The sequence below is a fragment of the Ranitomeya variabilis genome, chromosome 4 (genome assembly GCF_051348905.1).
Source record: "Ranitomeya variabilis isolate aRanVar5 chromosome 4, aRanVar5.hap1, whole genome shotgun sequence".
Taxonomy (NCBI): domain Eukaryota; kingdom Metazoa; phylum Chordata; class Amphibia; order Anura; family Dendrobatidae; genus Ranitomeya; species Ranitomeya variabilis.
The window spans coordinates 709747086-709766262 of NC_135235.1; the positions used below are offsets into that span (position 1 = coordinate 709747086).

The 19177-nt window shown below is 43.2% G+C and overlaps 1 protein-coding gene across 2 annotated transcripts in view; it reads left to right on the forward strand.

Moving 5' to 3' along the window:
• The first annotated feature begins 1780 nt into the window (after positions 1 to 1780).
• The window catches only part of LOC143766538 (oocyte zinc finger protein XlCOF8.4-like), a 108686-nt gene continuing 91289 nt past the window's right edge, over positions 1781 to 19177 (forward strand). For both annotated transcript variants that reach the window (XM_077254302.1, XM_077254301.1), the window contains exons 1-6: positions 1781 to 2247; positions 5335 to 5482; positions 5612 to 5791; positions 5874 to 5997; positions 6081 to 6178; positions 6377 to 6467. In XM_077254302.1, coding sequence (XP_077110417.1) covers positions 5405 to 5482; positions 5612 to 5791; positions 5874 to 5997; positions 6081 to 6178; positions 6377 to 6467 — 571 coding nt within the window. In that variant the 5' untranslated portion in view covers positions 1781 to 2247; positions 5335 to 5404. The remainder of the gene's footprint in view (positions 2248 to 5334; positions 5483 to 5611; positions 5792 to 5873; positions 5998 to 6080; positions 6179 to 6376; positions 6468 to 19177) is intronic.

Here is a 19177-nt window from a genome sequence, read left to right on the forward strand (position 1 = left end):
TCTACCCTCTGGGGATGGAGGTCGGTGCTGGAGGCCCCATTATTCTCTATGTGGAGTGCGGGTCTGCGGGTGGAGGTCGGTGCTGGAGGCTCCATTATTCTCTATGTGGAGTGCGGCTCTGAGGGTGGAGGTCGGTGCTGGAGGCCCCATTATTCTCTATGTGGAGTGCGGCTCTGAGGGTGGAGGTCGGTGCTGGAGGCCCCATTATTCTCTATGTGGAGTGCGGCTCTGCGGGTGAAGGTCGGTGCTGGAGGCCCCATTATTCTCTATGAGGAGTGCGGCTCTGCGGGTGGAGGTCGGTGCTGGAGGCTCCATTATTCTCTATGTGGAGTGCGGCTCTGCGGGTGGAGGTCGGTGCTGGAGGCTCCATTATTCTCTATGTTGAGTGCGGCTCTGCGGGTGGAGGTCGGTGCTGGAGGCTCCATTATTCTCTATGTGGAGTGCGGCTCTGCGGGTGGAGGTCGGTGCTGGAGGCCCCATTATTCTCTATGTGGAGTGCGGCTCTGCGGGTGGAGGTCGGTGCTGGAGGCCCCATTATTCTCTATGTGGAGTGCGGCTCTGAGGGTGGAGGTCGGTGCTGGAGGCTCCATTATTCTCTATGTGGAGTGCGGCTCTGCAGGTGGAGGTCGGTGCTGGAGGCCCCATTATTCTCTATGTGGAGTGCGGCTCTGCGGGTGGAGGTCTGTGCTGGAGGCTCCTTTATTCTCTATGTGGAGTGCGGCTCTGCGGGTGGAGGTCGGTGCTGGAGGCTCCATTATTCTCTATGTTGAGTGCGGCTCTGCGGGTGGAGGTCGGTGCTGGAGGCTCCATTATTCTCTATGTGGAGTGCGGCTCTGAGGGTGGAGGTCGGTGCTGGAGGCTCCATTATTCTCTATGTGGAGTGCGGCTCTGCGGGTGGAGGTCGGTGCTGGAGGCCCCATTATTCTCTATGTGGAGTGCGGCTCTGCGGGTGGAGGTCTGTGCTGGAGGCTCCTTTATTCTCTATGTGGAGTGCGGCTCTGCGGGTGGAGGTCGGTGCTGGAGGCTCCATTATTCTCTATGTTGAGTGCGGGTCTGCGGGTGGAGGTCGGTGCTGGAGGCTCCATTATTCTCTATGTGGAGTGCGGCTCTGAGGGTGGAGGTCGGTGCTGGAGGCTCCATTATTCTCTATGTGGAGTGCGGCTCTGCGGGTGGAGGTCGGTGCTGGAGGCCCCATTATTCTCTATGTGGAGTGCGGCTCTGCGGGTGGAGGTCTGTGCTGGAGGCTCCTTTATTCTCTATGTGGAGTGCGGCTCTGCGGGTGGAGGACGGTGCTGGAGGCTCCATTATTCTCTATGTGAAGTGCGGCTCTGCGGGTGGAGGTCGGTGCTGGAGGCTCCATTATTCTCTATGTGGAGTGCGGCTCTGAGGGTGGAGGTCGGTGCTGGAGGCTCCATTATTCTCTATGTGGAGTGCGGCTCTGCGGGTGGAGGTCGGTGCTGGAGGCCCCATTATTCTCTATGTGGAGTGCGGCTCTGCGGGTGGAGGTCTGTGCTGGAGGCTCCTTTATTCTCTATGTGGAGTGCGGCTCTGCGGGTGGAGGACGGTGCTGGAGGCTCCATTATTCTCTATGTGGAGTGTGGCTCTGCGGGTGGAGGTCGGTGCTGGAGGCCCCATTATTCTCTATGTGGAGGGCGGCTCTGCGGGTGGAGGTCGGTGCTGGAGGCCCCATTATTCTCTATGTGGAGGGCGGCTCTGCGGGTGGAGGTCGGTGCTGGAGGCCCCATTATTCTCTATGTGGAGTGCGGCTCTGCGGGTGGAGGTCGGTGCTGGAGGCTCCATTATTCTCTATGTGGAGTGCGGCTCTGCGGGTGGAGGTCGGTGCTGGAGGCTCCATTATTCTCTATGTGGAGGGCGGCTCTGCGGGTGGAGGTCGGTGCTGGAGGCTCCATTATTCTCTATGTGGAGTGCGGCTGCGGGTGGAAGGATGTGGAGATTCCCATTACTGGCGCATTAATACTAGAAGTATATTGCACAGGGGATATCGCAGCCAATTCCCACAAGAAGAATCCTGGAAACACAGAACTAGAAATGATTCTTTCTTCGCAGTTTCTATAGGACTTAATACATTCCTTATTCCGGAGAGTAATAGAAATAGGGCAGAAAACAGGAAGAAAGTTCAGAGAAGAAGCTTCATAGAAAGACATTGAAGTTACAGACACCATTTAACCCTTTGGGAGAAAGTGATTCCAGCACTTTACCGAGTAAATCCCACCAGAACTGTAGCAGGTAAAGACCCCAATATCCACAGGTGTCCCTTCTAATTGGGGGGAAACTATCACCCCTAATAATCCTCGGACAGTTCTGACAAACACGGAAAAGTGCCCCTTTATGGAGGTGACAGAAAGTCTGTTTAGTCACTTTAGCTCCATAGTATCAGCTCTAATCCAATGGTGAGAGAGCGATTTACCCTGAAGAGTCACAGATTGTGGGGTTGTTGTAAAATGTTATATTTAGGGGTTTGTGTCTCCTTATAAGAATCACAATGGTTTTGTTCTGCTGATAGATATAAATGACCCAACTATGAAAGACTGGAACAAAGGAAACATGTATTATTCTCATAGTACGGGGCCCCTTTCTTGGCCTCCACACTGTATAATGTTCCCCCAGTATCCTCCACACATTATGATAGTACCAGATGCCCCACATAATACAACCGCTGGCAAAAATTATGTAATCTCCAGCCTTGGAGGATGTTCATTCAGTTGTTTAATTTTGTAGAAAAAAAAAAGCAGATCACAGACATGGCACAAAACTAAAGTAATTTCAAATGACAACTTTCTGGCTTTAAGAAACACTAAAAGAAATCAAGAACAAAAAATGTGGTAGTCAGTAATGGTTACTTTTTTAACCAAGCATAGGGGAAAATTTATGGAGTCACTCAATTCTGAGGGCAAAATTATGGAATCATGAAAAACAAACAGACTAAAAAACACTTCAAAACATCACTAGTATTTTGTTGCACCACCTCTGGCTTTTATAACAGCTTGCAGTCTCTGAGGTATGGACTTATTGAGTGTCAAACATTACTCTTCATCAATCTGTCTCCAACTTTCTCTGATTGCTGTGGCCAGATCAGCTTTGCAGGTTGGAGCCTTGTCATGGACCATTTTCTTCAACTTCCACCAAAGATTTTCAATTGGATTGAGATCTTGACTATTTGCATGCCGTGACATTGACCTTATGTGTCTTTTTTTCAAGGAATGTTTTCACAGTTTTTGCTCTATAGCAGGATGCATTATCATCTTGAAAAATGATTTAATCATCCCCAAACAGCCTTTCAATTGTTGGGATAAGAAAAGTGTCCAAAATATCAACATAAACTTGTGCATTTATTGAAGATGTAATGACAGCCATCTCCCCAGTGCCTTTACCTGACATGCAGCCCCATATCATCAATGACTGTGGAAATTTGCATGTTCTCTTCAGGCAGTCATCTTTATAAACCTCATTGGAACGGCACCAAACAAAAGTTCCAGCATCACCTTGCCCAATGCAGATTTGCGATTCATCACTGAATATTACTACCAGTATGTTTGCCTTTAACAACCTTCCCATGTTGTTTGTATTTGGTTCAGATTTTAGTCACAGCTGACTGTGAACAACCAACATCGTTTCCAAAATTGCGTGATGGTTTATCCTCTTTTAAGAGTTTGATAATCCTCTCTTTTGTCTCAATTGACATCTCTGCGTTGGAGCCATGATTCATGTCAGTCCACTTGGTGCAACAGCTCTCCAAGGTGTGATCATTGCTTTTTAGATGCAGACTAACGAGCAGATCTAATTTGATGCTGGTGTTATTTTTGGCTATGAACATTTACAGGGTGATTCCATAATTTTTTCCTCAGAATTGAGTGATTCCATAATTTTTCCCCTAGTTTTTTGCCATGTCTGTGATCTGCTTTTTTCTACAAAATTAAACAACCGAATGAACATCCTCCAAGGCCGGTGATTCCATAATTTTCCCCAGGGGTTGTATACTTCCACCCAAAACACTAGATAATAAATCTTCACTTATCGTCATTCTTGTTACCATACAGCCAGTTTCTTGGTTCTCACACACAGTATAATTTTTTCACAGTACCTCCATCCCCAATCTTTGGGGTGGTGTTTTCTATGTATTATATGGAAGCCTACAAGAAAATGCTAAAAAAACAAAGATAACTTCTGTCTTGATGTTCTTACAAACAAGCTTTTATAAAAGCCTCAAACTTCTATGTGTGACTCAGACCTGAGATCTAAGGTGATAGAAGATTACAGTGCGGGGAAGACAGGAAACCTTCATATAGACAGCCGGTGGGGATGGAGTCAATGACCGACTCTGGACAAATCTGTTTCTAGAGCCGTAGTAGAAGATGAAGATGTCGTCCTCACCATGAAGTCGTTATTTCTCCTGTCACGTGTAATAAATATCTCCTGCAGTATTGCTAATGCCGATTCCAGGGTCGGTAAATGAGACGAGAATTGGCGTTATGGAAGATGAGTCTATGAGGAACGTATTCAGCTGCCGACTCCGAGGAAGAAACTGCTTGTTGTCTGTGGCCTAAATATATAGGTTTTATTTTTAGATGTCAGGGAAGAAAGCGGTATGTTGTAAAATAGAAAATACTATTACAGTTTGGGTCCCCGCCAGTCTGTATTTTCTCGTTATTCTAAACAGACTTGTGATTAATCCATGTAAGAAAATATAAGAAGGCACTCGCCGGTCTTCAGAAAGTCAATTTTTTATTGATACCAACTCCAGATAAAAATCATGGCCGGGGGAGCAGGAGCCGAAGCTCGTGTGAGCAGGGGAAGACGACGGCCGTTTCGCGCTGAGCTTCAGCTCCTGCTCCCCCGGCCATGATTTTTATCTGGAGTTGGTATCAATAAAGAATTGACTTTCTGAAGACCGGTGAGTGCCTTCTTATATTTTCTTACATGGATTGTACAGATGGATGTTTTTTCCAGAGGAGCACCTAAGGTCTTTTGTAAGCGTTTTTTTTTAGTTCGTGAGTTATTGCACCATACCCTGATCATAGTCTTGGAAGAACCTCAGCACAAGGAACAGTGCCGCTCTTGTTTTTTTTTTTTTTTTCTTATTGCATTAAGACTTGTGATTAAACAGCCAATCAGTTGCCAAAGCAGTGAGTAACATAGCCGGTGATTGGGAAATGGCTTTGTCGGTAATTCAACTTGTTGCGCTCCAGTCCATACAAGACTAAGAATACAACATCTACACATTCTATCTTCTCATATGTTTCCTTTAATATTTCCAGTAATTGTATTATTCCACAAGATTTTTATGATGTTACATCAACTCATCTTTTCATTCAGGTCTCTACAATATCGGATCCTCTCAGTGAAGACCTTCAATATAAGAATTTCTTTGACTTGCCCATCAAGGATGGCTATGGACAGAGACAAGATGGCTGAGAGGATATTACACCTCACAGTAGAGATCCTCTTCCGGCTTACTGGAGAGGTGAGAGATTCTGATGACATCACATTACATCATTCTTATCTATGGGAATAACAGATGGACAGAACTGGAGAGGTGAGGACTCTGGAAATGTCTGTAGTGAGATTTATTAATGTGTCTCTCCATAACCAGGATTACACGGTAGTGAAGAAGACCTCTAGAGAGCGCTGTCAGGACCCTGTGTCTGAGGGATGGGGAAGACCCCTCAGCCCAATCACAAGGCCTCCACCTCACAACCTGATACATGAGGACATCAATGACCAGAAGATCCTAGAACTCACCTACAAGATGATTGAGCTGCTGACTGGAGAGGTGACACTGCTGGGAATGTTGGGACATTATACAGGAATGCTATGAAGGGATCGGGGGATGACGGTATCATTGTATGTGTCAGGTTCCTATAAGGTGTCAGGATGTCGCTGTCTATTTCTCCATGGAGGAGTGGGAGTATTTAGAAGGACACCAAGATCTTTACAAGGATGTCATGATGGAGGTTCCCCAGCCCCTCACATCACCAGGTAATAGACAGGACTAAATACACATGGTCTATAATGATCTGTATGTAAATAATGAATTCAGTCCCTGTATGTGTTTCCTCCAGATCTATCCAGTAAGAGGACAACACCAGAGAGATGTCCTCGTCCTCTTCTTCCACAGGACTGTAAGCAAGAAGATCCCAATGCTCCTCAGGATCATCAGGTAGATGGAGAGAAGGTGTCATGAGATCTCCCCTATGATGTGTAGACAACTGTGAAGGTCTTGTGTTCAGTCTTGTTTTATCCACCAGTATTTTATGTTTTATAATTGTGTAATGAGAACGGTGGAGATGGCAGGATTAGAGCTGATCATAGATGTGACTTCTCCTTCTGTCTGTGACTTTTACAATATTTGTTTCAGGGTGAAGATCTGACCGATATTAATACTACAGAGACATATGTGAGGGGTTATGAGCGGTGTAAAGAGGAGATTCCAACATATGACTACCCAGGTGAGTAGTAACCACTATATACAGAGAAGTCACAGATCCTTCTCAGTCTCCGGCTGTGGCTGCTTTATCGGTGGTGTAGTCCAGTCGTATCACAATCGTGCGATCGCCATTTTGCCTCTAGACCCCAACATTCTCCTCTATCCAAAACTGTTCAAATGTCTTTTGGCATTAAAAGCCTTTTTTGATAGAATTTATAGCCTGGAGGATCCACCTACCGCCTGAAATTAGGAGACGCTGACCGTTTCCTGTCCAGATCTGTAAACTACAAAGCCAAATGACAGCGTAGGTAGAATGTAGTGACAAGTTAGAAAATCGCTTGAAGAAAAACATTATGATGGGCCTCTGAGGCCGGTTTCACACATCAGTGCCTCCGGTACATGTAGTGACAGTTTTTTTACGTACCGGAGACACTGACACACGTAGACCCATTCAAATGAATGGGTCTATGCAGATGTCAGCGTGTTTTGACGGACCGTGTGTCTATGTGAAAAACACTCAGACGTGTCCGTTTTTATCAGTGTACACTGTCCTCCGTGCGCACGGATAGCCGCCGGGGAAGAAGCGCTACTGTAAGTCGCTGTTCCCTTGTGTGTGGTGCTGAACGTGGCTTTCATCCATTGTCCCCTGCTCTGCCGGCAGCAGCACGAGCAGGGGAGAATGAATGAAAGAAAAAAACTACTTGGGGTCCCCCCTATATTTATAAACCAACCCGGCAAAATTCACAGCTGCGGCTGCTATTCTCAGGCTGGTAAGGGGCCATGGATATGGCCCCCCCCCCCTTCCCCAGCCTAAAAAAAACCCAGCCTGCTGCTGCCCAGAAAAGCTGCATCTATTAGATGCTCCCATTCTGGAGCTTTGCCCAGATCTTCCCACTTGCCCTATTGTAAGGTGACATTAAGCCGGCTTATTAATGGATAGGTGTCTTATTGACACCTACTAATCCTAGAGTAGTTAAATGGTTAATCAAACACCACACCATAAGAAAGTCTTTATTCAGTCGCCATGACAGCACAACGAGAGAGGGGATCCGCCCTTCAGGGACAGGAAACCTACAGACATAAAAGGGTGGTACCTCTCTCCCGCATCAGTTGATTTACTGTCCCTGACAGCGGAACCTCTTCAGGCAGGCCTTGAGAAGAAGGTCGAAGAAAAGAAGTTATCCCACTTCTGACCGGCCTGTGCAGGTAGCGGGGGTCCCCTACCTCGGCCTGATCAGGATGTTGGAAGCACCACACGGCAGGGGAACTGTCTAGTGTCGGTGACAGCACAGGGAAGCAGCCTCAGATAGAAAGGGCTGACTTCCGTTATACTGGTAAGTATGTGGGGTCCTGTTCTTTTTTGAGTTCATAATCTTGCAGAACTTATTCCACTAAGGTCTGGAAAAACTGGCTGCTGTGATGAGCTTTAGTATTTTTACTGCCAGTGTCTTAGTAACAATTTTTTTTTGTCACAAACATATCGAACGTTGATAGCAAAATAGTTCACTCTCTGACGTGTGCAGGCATCCATTTTAAGAAATACAAAGCATCTCTTTAGATTATTTTTAAGATCTTCCTTTTGGTTAAGGGCTTCTTCAATCACTCATTTTCTTATACTTACTTTTCCAGAGAAACACCAAGTTTGCCATCCATTTCTCCATTAAGAGCTGTAAAAGCTGGTCGTGCAAATAATGATAATGGTACACAGTCCTTCGCAACAAGCTCGATGAGCTGTCTTTTAAACACATCTGCTGTCATTGTTGTCATTGTTACAGTAACTTCGTCAATTACAAAATATTTTGTAACTGACGTTTGAGATGCTCTTTCCCTCCTCCTTTCCCTGGCAGGAAGTGCCGGTTTCTTGGTGCCGCTGTGATCTTTTTCAGTCAGCTTTGTAAACTTCTGGGTGGCAGCGTTGTAAATATCTTTTTAGATTGGAAGCTCTTGAAGGAGCATTTTTACCACCGCCTGAGTATGCACTGAATTTGGCATCACAGCATTTGTTTTCTTCTGGGTCATTTATACACTGACACATAAAATGTTTATTATCTTTAGTCACTGTGAAATGCTCAAATACAGCTGACTTCATAAGATGCTTCTTAGACATTTTGTAATTATGTAAGTTCGCTCTCAAAATAATTTTGTCCTGGAAAAAAAATAAAGTATATTGTATTTCTTGCAAGAATAGGGAATCATGCACTTTATAATTTGGGATGGAAATTAACCAATCTTTGCATAAATCAATAAGACAGATAAGTATAAAATTTGCAAAATGTGTTGTTAAATAGCTTTACTCTGAACTTTCAATGTCAAGGCTTGTCTCAGTGTACAGCTCACTAAATGCTTCACATCATATTTCTTCACAGTCTATGAAGAGGGGAGGAAGGAGGGAGCATGTTTGTGTGGAATCACATTCCAGAACAGACACACAAATATATATATCCTTATCGATCCTGTTACTGTATTTCCGAATTTGAGATGTTAGAAAACATTTTTTTCCACTTATATTCTATGTATAGTGTATATAAGTCATCAGAGCAGCTCAGTTCTCCAAACATGAGTTAAAAGGTTAAACAAACTAAAACATCAAGCATACAGAGACAACATATACTGGACTATTGATTTATGCACAGTTTATTAAAAGTTTAGATATGCTTTTAGGAAGTACTTACCTTCTTTAATCTTGCTTTTCTGTTCACTCCAGAAATTCTGAGATGCATGTAGGCTTTCCTTCCCTGTGTTATTTTTCCCCCTATCTGTAGAGGAGGAGCTTCACTACTTATCATGAACATAAACTGCAGCACAGATTCATCTCAGCTAAAAGTCTAGACCTTAGATCAGGGATAGGACAGACATTTATAAGACATTTCATAACTTTCCCAAATTCCTATGAAAAAAATATTCCCCCCCAAACTGCATTGAACTTCTGTGCCCAATTTATTATATATTTTAGGAGTCGGTCAGCTTCTATCTCTAGCCACTTCTTGTGGCCTCTCACAACTTTCAACCTCTGAGACACACAAAGAGAGTAACACCCCTAGTCTGGACTTTGTCCAGCTTAGACCAATCTCCTACCTAGATAACTCACCTGTTACCCTTTGTCCCCCATGAAATTAGGAGTATAACCACAACTTAGACATTTTAGGCACTCCCTAAAAACACATCTGTTTAGGCCTATCACGTTCCCTAATCAAAGTCCTATATATACTGCTCAAAAAAATAAAGGGAACACTTAAACAACAGAATATAACTCCAAATAAATCAAAATGTCCACTTAGGAAGCAACACTGTTTGACAATCAATTTCACATGCTGTTGTGCAAATGGAATAGACAACAGATGAAAATTATTGGCAATTATCAAGACACCCCCTATAAAGGAGTGGTTCTGCAGGTGGGGACCACAGACCACATCTCAGTTCCAATGCCTTCTGGCTGTTGTTTTGGTCACTTTTAAATGTTGGTTGAAAGCACAAGATATATTATATATATATATATATATATATATATATATATATATATATATATATATATATATATATATATATATATATATATATATATATATAATTATATGTGTGTGTGTGTGTGTGTGTGTGTGTGTATGTATATGGGTGTATGTATGTATATAATATGTGTGTGTATATCTCCTATTCTCTTCTTCGCACATTATTCGCCATCAAACTCAACCGTACCCAAAAGGCTCATGCAGCATTTATCTTCCCCCCCCCCCCCCATTTCCTCAGGATGGGTGTACCATCATTGTAAATGAGCACCTGTACTTTGTGTCACCACCACCTCATTGTAGATTGTAAGCTCTGAAGAGCAGTCGTCATTATGTTTGCTTAAATTGTTGAATTATCTTAAACTCCATAACTTTTGACTGTTTTATATGAACTACTGACTTGTAAAGCTATGCGGAATATGTTTGCAATGTATAAATAAAGGTTATTATTATTAGTAGATTGAAGATGGTGAAGTTCAAGCTCTTAGCTTTGCCATATGTAGGAGGAAATAGTATTTTGTGAGCACAACTGCACAAACGAGGGTTCGCTGCTGTGCTGACACAGGGTGGAGTAGGGTGAAAACACGACAAGCTGCTGGACTGTGAAAGAGGTGCAGGAAGAGATGTTTTGGGGGATTGAGAAAGATGGGATGTGCTTGGTATCTAAGATCAGTAAAAAATAGCAGGCATGTCCATTTCCTCTCAGTCACTCCAACTGCAGGTGGTAAACAAGTGGAGGTTCTGCGGCCAGAGACCTGTGTGACAACACTTACCCCAGTGAGGTAGGAAGAGTAAGAATCGGAAGATGCGGTTGATGGAGTGGATGGTAATTGGCAAGGTCCGCTAGCCTGCATTTTAGCACAGTGACATTACCAGATTAACGCATGTTGATTACGCATGTGCCAATTTATGCATGTAGTACTCAAATTATTTGTAAACGCTGTCATTTTTAAAAGGTTGACAGATAAGGTGATTTTTTTTTAGATTGTCGTCAGCCTGAAAAAATCACCTAAGGTAGGCAACTGCGGAACCGCGAACACTGCTGTCCACTGCAAGATTTGAGGCTCAGGATGCATCTGTTGCAGTGGTTGTATAACTATGTGTCTGCGTAACCTCTCCTCCTCTACTGAGCTACTCAGCTGCATTCTTCTGGGTTTACACCAAGTGCGATCTACAACTTCATTGTCATGCTCTTTGTTGTCCCACTCCTCACCCTGAGAGTCACCCTCTTCCTGCCCTGACAGCACAGTATAGTCCATGGGCACCTCAAGTATCTGAATCTGTTCACTAATGGATCACCTTCACCCAACGGGGTAAACGTCTGTTGACGAGGGTTTGGATTCTGCTCGGACCTAACTTCGTCCGGCTTTGGATTAAACTGAGAAAAATTTGGCCATCAGTGCAGATCGTTTCTTCCTCTTCACTCTGTGAATCTTTGGAGAACACTTCAGATGCCCATGGAGTACAATGTATGAACAGATCTGCACACTCAGCCATCTGTGGTTCCCATCAGTCAGTTGGGCGGTTATAGAGTTGTGACGTGGTGGAAAACAAATGTAATTGGGGTGCCACCTCTGAGGACTGTATTGTGTGTGTGTGTGATGTTAAGGTGAAGGAAGAGGAGCAGAGGCCACTTACCAACTCTTGCCATCTATTGGAGCACATGTTCTTTCTGGCCTTCATCTACAAAGCGTACCACTGTACGGCTGCCAAAGAAAGGGAGTGGAGTAGACCGTCCAGTAACAGAAGTTGTAAAAATGCTGCACAAATGCTTACTGCAGCAAAACAAACGGACTTCTCTTCCCTCATATACCTGTCTCAAAACACTAAACAGCTATTCAGCACTTTCAATTCTCTCCTCCACCCACCAGCTCCCTCTCCTCTCATCTCAGCTGAAGATGGTCTCACCACCTGTGAACTTGAAACAATAACGTCCCACCTCATTCCAAACCTTACAACAGCCTTCATCAAGGGCGTCACACTCTAGAAGGATCATCTTTATTCTCGTTTGCACAAGCAAAGACTAGAAGCAATGTTATAAAACTGAATGGGAGGAGACACAGATTAGATATTAGAAAAAACTTTTTGACAGTTAGGGTGATCAATGAGTGGAACAGGCTGCCAAGAGAGGTGGTGAGTTCTTCAATGGAAGTCTTCAAACAGAGGCTGGACAGACATCTGTCTGGGATGATTTAGTGAATCCTGCTTTGAGCAGGGGGTTGGACCAGATGACCCAGGTGGTCCCTTCCAACTCTACCATTCTATGATTCATCCCAAGCCTAACCAACCTCTTCAACTGCCCACTAACAACTAGTAACATAGTTATTAAGGTTGAAGGAAGACTTTAAGTCCATCTAGTTCAACCCATAGACTAACCTAACATGCCCTAACATGTTGTTCCAGAGGAAGGCAAAAAAACCCCATGTGGCAAAGAGTAAGCTCCACCTTGGGGAATAAAATTCCTTCCCGACTCCACATACGGCAATCAGACTAGTTCCCTGGATCAACGCCCTATCAAGGAAACTAGTATATATAACCTGTAACATACCTTTCAAGAAAGGCATCCAGTCCCCTCTTAAATTTTAGTAATGAATCACTCATTACATCACACGGCAGAGAGTTCCATAGTCTCACTGCTCTTACAGTAAAGAATCCATGTCTGTTATTATGCTTAAACCTTCTTTCCTCCAGACGTAGACGATGCCCCCTTGTCTCAGGTCTATGATTAAAAAAGATCATCAGAAAGGTCGTTGTACTGTCCCCTCATATATTTATACATTAAATAAGATCACCCCTTAGCCTTCGTTTTTCCACACTAAATAGCCACAAGTGTAATAACCTGTCTTGGTATTGCAGACCCCCCAGTCCTCTAATAACCTTGGTCGCTCTTCTCTGCACCCGCTCTAGTTCAGCTGTCTTTCTTATACACTGGAGACCAGAACTGTACACAGTATTCTAAGTGTGGGCGAACTAGTGACTTGTATAGAGGTAAAATTATGTTCTCCTCATGAGCATCTATGCCTCTTTTAATGCATCCCATTATTTTATTTGCCTTTGTAGCAGCTGCCTGACACTGGCCACTGAATATGAGTTTGTCATCCACCCATACACCCAGGTCTTTTTCATTGACGGTTTTGACCAGAGTTTTAGAATTAAGCACATAGTTACACATCTTATTACTTCTACCCAAGTGCATGACCTTACATTTATCCCCATTAAAGCTCATTTGCCATTTATCAGCCCAAGCTTCTAGTTTACATAAATCATCCTGTAATATAAAATTGTCCTCCCCTGTATTGATTACCCTGCAGAGTTTAGTGTCATCTGCAAATATTGAAATTCTGCTCTGTATGCCCCCTGCAAGGTCATTAATAAATATGTTAAAAAGAAGAGGGCCCAATACTGACCCCTGTGGTACCCCACTGCTAACTGTGACCCAGTCCGAGTGTGCTCCATTAATAACGGCACTTTGTTTCCTATCCCAGAGCCAGCTCTCAACCCACTTACACATATTTTCCCCTGTCCCCATTATTCTCATTTTATGTAACAACCTTTTGTGTGGCACCGTATCAAAAGCTTTTGAAAAGTCCATATACACCATGTCCACTGCGTTCCCTTGGTCCAGTCTGGAACTTACCTCTTCATAGAAACTGATCAGATTAGTCTCACATGAAGGGTCCCTAGTAAACCCGTGCTGATAATGGGTCATGAGGTTATTCCTCATCAGATACTCCAGTATAGCATCTCTTAGAATGCCCTCCAGGATTTTACCCACAGTAGAGGTTAAGCTTACTGGCCTATAATTACCGAGTTCAGTTTTTGTCCCCTTTTTGAATATTGGCACCACATTTGCTATACGCCAGTCCTGTGGTACAGACCCTGTTATTATGGAGCCTTTAAAGATTAAAAATAATGATCTATCAATGACTGTACTTAATTCCTGCAGTACTCGGGGGTGTATCCCATCCAGGCCCAGAGATTTGGTAATTTTAGTGATTTTTAAACGCCGCCGTACTTCCTGCTGGGGTAAGCAGGTGACACTTAATGGGGAATTTTTGTTATCACTGATCATATTGTCTGCCATGGGATTTTCTTGTGTAAATACTGATGAAAAAAAGTAATTTAGCATATTGGCTTTTTCCTCATCCTTATCCACCATTTCACCCAGACTATTTTTTTGTTTAAGAAGTTTTTTATTGAGGGATGCAATATTCATGTTCACAAATTATGCAATACAGTGATCCATGTATTAGTGTACAAATCTAGGCCTCATGGGCATCATATCATTGAAACATGTGTAATTATATTCAGAATCCATGAGATCAGTAAACTCAACAGTATCACACATTCAAAAAGGAAATGACCTTCATTTTTAACTTATTTTGTTTCTTTTTTAAACAGCAAAATAAAGATTATAAAACGAACAATAACTTTTCATCATTGAAACCATATCAACCTACTGGTAACAGTTATTTAGTGTATTGTCACTTCCGTCACACCCTATCGTGTCCATTAGATCGAATCAGGGGATCTCCTGCCACCATCCTAGTGATATACCATGGGGACTGTTCAAAACAAGCTATAAGATGAGTTCTCACCTCTTCAGAGAACATATCGATGAAACTCTCCCAAGTATCAAAAAAACGGGGCACCATGCGATCTTCCCCCAACTGTGCCTCTATCCATTCCATACGGAACACATGTTTTAATTTATTTAAAAACATTGTCAGCGTTGGAGGTTCCGCTGTGATCCATTGTTGTAATATACATTTTTTCCCTACCATGGACACTATACACGTCAGACGTTTGGCCCCTCTTGTAATTCTTGATACCTCCTCAGGCCATATTCCCAATATCGCCCACTCTGCCGTGGAGGGTATATAATTCAAGAGGTGGTCTAGACAAAATCTTTTTATCTCCCTCCAAAACCCCATAATTGCCGGGCAATCCCAAAATTGATGGTAAAGGTCTGCCCCAGGAGCCGCACACTTTAGACAATTAGCCGATTGAGATAGGCCCATGAGAAACGAACGATGTGGGGATACATATGTGCCATGGTACAATCTAAGCAACATTTCCCTATAAGAAGAGGCCGGTAAAGCCTTCCAAGCATAAAACATTGCCTTAAGGATATGTACCCAGACTATTTTTAAGGGGGCCAACACTATCATTTTTTAGTTTCTTACTATTTATGTAGTTAAAGAATATTTTGGGATTATTTTTACTCTCTCTGGCAATGAGTCTTTCTGTCTCAATCTTTGCAGCCTTGATTTGCGTTTTACAGAATTTATTTAATTTTCTGTATTTATTTAATACCTCCTCACTACCTACTTCCATTAATTCTCTAAATGCTTTCTTTTTGTCACTTATTGCGCCCCTTACAGCTCTATTTAGCCATATTGGTTTCCTCCTATTTCTAGTATGTTTATTCCCATACGGTATATACTGTGCACAGGTCCTATCCAGGATGCTAATAAACGTCTCCCATTTTCTTTGTGTATTTTTATGTCTCAGGATATCGTCCCAGTTAATTGCACCAAGATCATCTCTCATCCATTGGAAATTTGCCCTCCTGAAGTTTAGTGTCCTTGTCACCCCTCTACTACACATCTTATTAAATGATACATGAAAACTTATTATTTTGTGATCACTATAACCCAAGTGCCCCCCAACCCTTATATTTGATATGCGGTCTGGCCTGTTGGTTAATATTAGGTCTAGCAGTGCCCCCCTTCTTGTTGGGTCCTGAACCAGTTGTGAAAGGTAATTGTCTCTCATAGTTGTCAGACACCGATTACCTTTGCTGGAACTGCAGGTTTCGGTTCCCCAATCTATTTTAGGGTAGTTGAAGTCCCCCATAATAATGACTTCTCCTTGAGTCACAGCTTCATCTATTTGCTTTACAAGGATATTCTCTGTTGCTTCCGTTATATTTGGAGACTTATAAATAACCCCTATCAGTAATTTATTATTTTTTTGGTGTCTTCCCTCCTTATTGAAGCATACCTTGATGACACCCATCCTCAAAAGGCCCACCCTTAACCCATCCTCTGTGCCTAGCTGTCGCCCCATATCATTTCTCCCCTATGCCTCCAAACTACTGTAAGACGTCCATTTTGAACTGTACTTCCACCTCTCCTCTTGTTCCCTCTTTGACCGCTTACAATATGGCTTCAGACAGCAAAATTCTACTGAAACTGCCCTAACTAAAGTCACCAATAAGAGAAAAAAAGCCAGCTCACCGATAGATGCAAGAGGCACGGAACTTCGTCCTGACACGACGTAGTAGAATCCCAACAAAGAAAAATTGTTCCAGCTTCTTCATAAAATTTGATACTTTAATCCAACATATTAAAATAGAAAAGGACACACTCCTGGGACAATGCCAATGTCACAGCTGTGACAAAGACCGCAAGGTTGAAACGCGTAGCTCTCTTCACATGTGCTATGGCATTGTCCCAGGAGTGTGTCCTTTTCTATTTTAATATGTTGGATTAAAGTATCACATTTTATGAAGAAGCTGGAACAATTTTTCTTTGTTGTTAAAGTCACCAATGACCTACCAATGCCGAATGAAAGCAACACGAGTTTGTCCTCCTCCTCCCAGAACTGACATCTGTCTTTGACACAGTGGACCATTCCCTCTTACTACAGACTGTGATATGTTGACATTACAGACGTAGGCTTTTGTTGGATCTCCTCGTACCTAACAGACAGGATATTCAGTGTCTCCCACTCACATACGACCTCCTCATCTCGCCCCCTGTATTGGTGTCCACCAAGGTTCAGTTGTAGAACCGGGCACTATGCTTAGGGCACACACTCCCTCTTAAAGGAACCGACTGCCCACGTCAACCTAAGGTTTTCTCAGCCTATAGCTGGATGACACCTATTTAAGGCTTCTCCTGAAATATAGAGGTGCCTAAGCTACGATGTTAGTTTGCCTTGCATGCTTGCTAGTTGTCAGGTTTCCCAGGTCCACCCATCTGCTCGTACCTGCTTGTGCTCTTATGTTCATCGGCTGGTCCAACCCGCACCTGCCAGTGCTTTTCTGTTCCTCAGCTGGTCCCACATGCACCCATGGTTCCAGTATCCCTACAGTGCCTACCTGCATTCTTCATCCTTCCTTTGGGCCATGGCAGATTACCCGTTGTAGGGGGTCAACTGCCCCCTTTTGTAGGTCAGCCATGGAGTAGCACCTGGTGTCACCTCCTTGTCCATCCTTGGATCTCCGTTTTTGCCTGCTGCCACTTATCAGAGTTGGGATTCGGTAAGCTACCTAGTTACGCGCCTCCAAGCTTTCAGAGGGAAAAGGCACAATGCTTCCACCACCTTGCCCGTTACAGTGTACATCTGGTTGGTTGGCTGTAGTGGAAGAGGTGTTGGTCCCCGTTATACTAGTTCTACTCCATTGCAATTGATGCCACTTTTTTGGTGTCTACCACTAATTTTTGTAAATGTGTAGACTCCTGGTTGGGTCATGTGTGTTGTCTGTAGCAGTAGGCCTTCAAAACCGTCAGACCTCCACTTCATTGTAGTCCTATTCTCGTGTTACTACTATCCTTAGATTTTTCTGTCAATTGTAGTCTACAAAACTGATATTTGAGCCACTTGAGTGGCTGAACATGAAAGCAGGTTGAGCTGTTGTATGTGGTATCAGGACTCCCAGCACAGCAGGCTTACACTGATCCCTCACCCACCTCATCTTACTTTGACGTTCAATTGAAAGCTGTAAATGCTGGCCCAAACCTTGATACCTCATGCATGGCTGTTTGCTGCAGTGCCATGCTACAATTTATACTGTGGGTGAATTGAGGACACTTTCCTGGTGTCTGTCCCTCATTTGATGTGTTTTGGCAGCTTATGAGGCTGTTAAAAGGTGTTGTGCATGCCTTTGTTTTTGCCTCCCATTGACTGGAATGGTGTTCGGTTATGTTCAGCAAATATAGGACGAATAAAATGGTGAATATTGCAAATTTGGCAATCGTAATCCAAACCAAACATTGAAAATTTTCTCTAATCCCTAGTGTGTAGTAACCACTAAATACAGAGAAGTCACAGATTCTTCTCTGTCATCGGCTGTGGCTGCTTTATCGGTCGTATAGTCCGGCCATATCACAATCGTATGATCTCCATTTTGCTTTTCGACCACAACATATTCAACCACCCAAAAATGTTCAAATGACTTTAGGCATTGAAAGCCCTTTTCTGTAGAATTTACAACCTGGTAGATCCAACTACCTACTGAAATAAAAAGATGCTGACCGTTACTTACTGAGAACTGTAGTTTAGATTGCCAAGAGTCACCAAGCCCCAAACTGTAATTACTCCAGAGAGGTTTCACCACTAGTTACTAATTTTTTTTTACTGATGAAGACTGTTGTGCTTGATCATTTCAGTAGATGTGTTGTTGTCTATACTAGTTTTTGACTACAGTAGTTAGTGTTCAAAATGCTCTGATTTAACCACTTTCCCCAGCCAGTTTAGTGTTCCTAATTAGGGCCCATTTTTCAAATCTGACATATGTCACTTTAGGTGGTGATAACTTTGAAATTCTTCACAAAGGATAATAGGAAACAAGTGCACCTTACAAATTATTTTCAAAATTCTCTTGAATCATATGGTTCCCATGTCTCCTCCATTGCCAGCGCTGCCTGCAGAATGAATAAGGCGGCTCCTGGTGACAGAAGCAGACGTTGCAGGAGCAGATCCCAGAGGAGATGGGACACACTATGAAGACCTATTGTGACAAAATGGCAGAAAACTAGAGCAGTAGAAATTCCCATAAAGTGATGCCATTTTGGGGATTATAACCTTGAATTAATTAATCTTTAGAAGTAAGGAAATATTTTGACTCCAAAGACAGTTTACGGATATTAGCAATCAGTGGATGTTGGAGAGTGAAAATTACACATTTGCCGTTTTATTACCCAACACCTAGTGCCCAGATTGTGCTTCGGTAGGCACACATACCATAAATTAAGTGGGTTCTTCTCACTTTAGTAATGCCAAATTAATGGATGCTAAATGTGGTTTGGGCACAATTCAAGGCTCAGAAGTGAGGGTGAGATTTGACTTTGGGAGAGCAGATATTGCTGGATTGGTTTATGGAAGCCATGTTACTTTTCAAGAGCATTTGAGCCACTAATATTGTAGAAACCTGTTGTTTCACTGACAGATAATAGACCTGAGTGGGTGACTTGTTTTTTGTGAGATGAGTAGAAGTTTT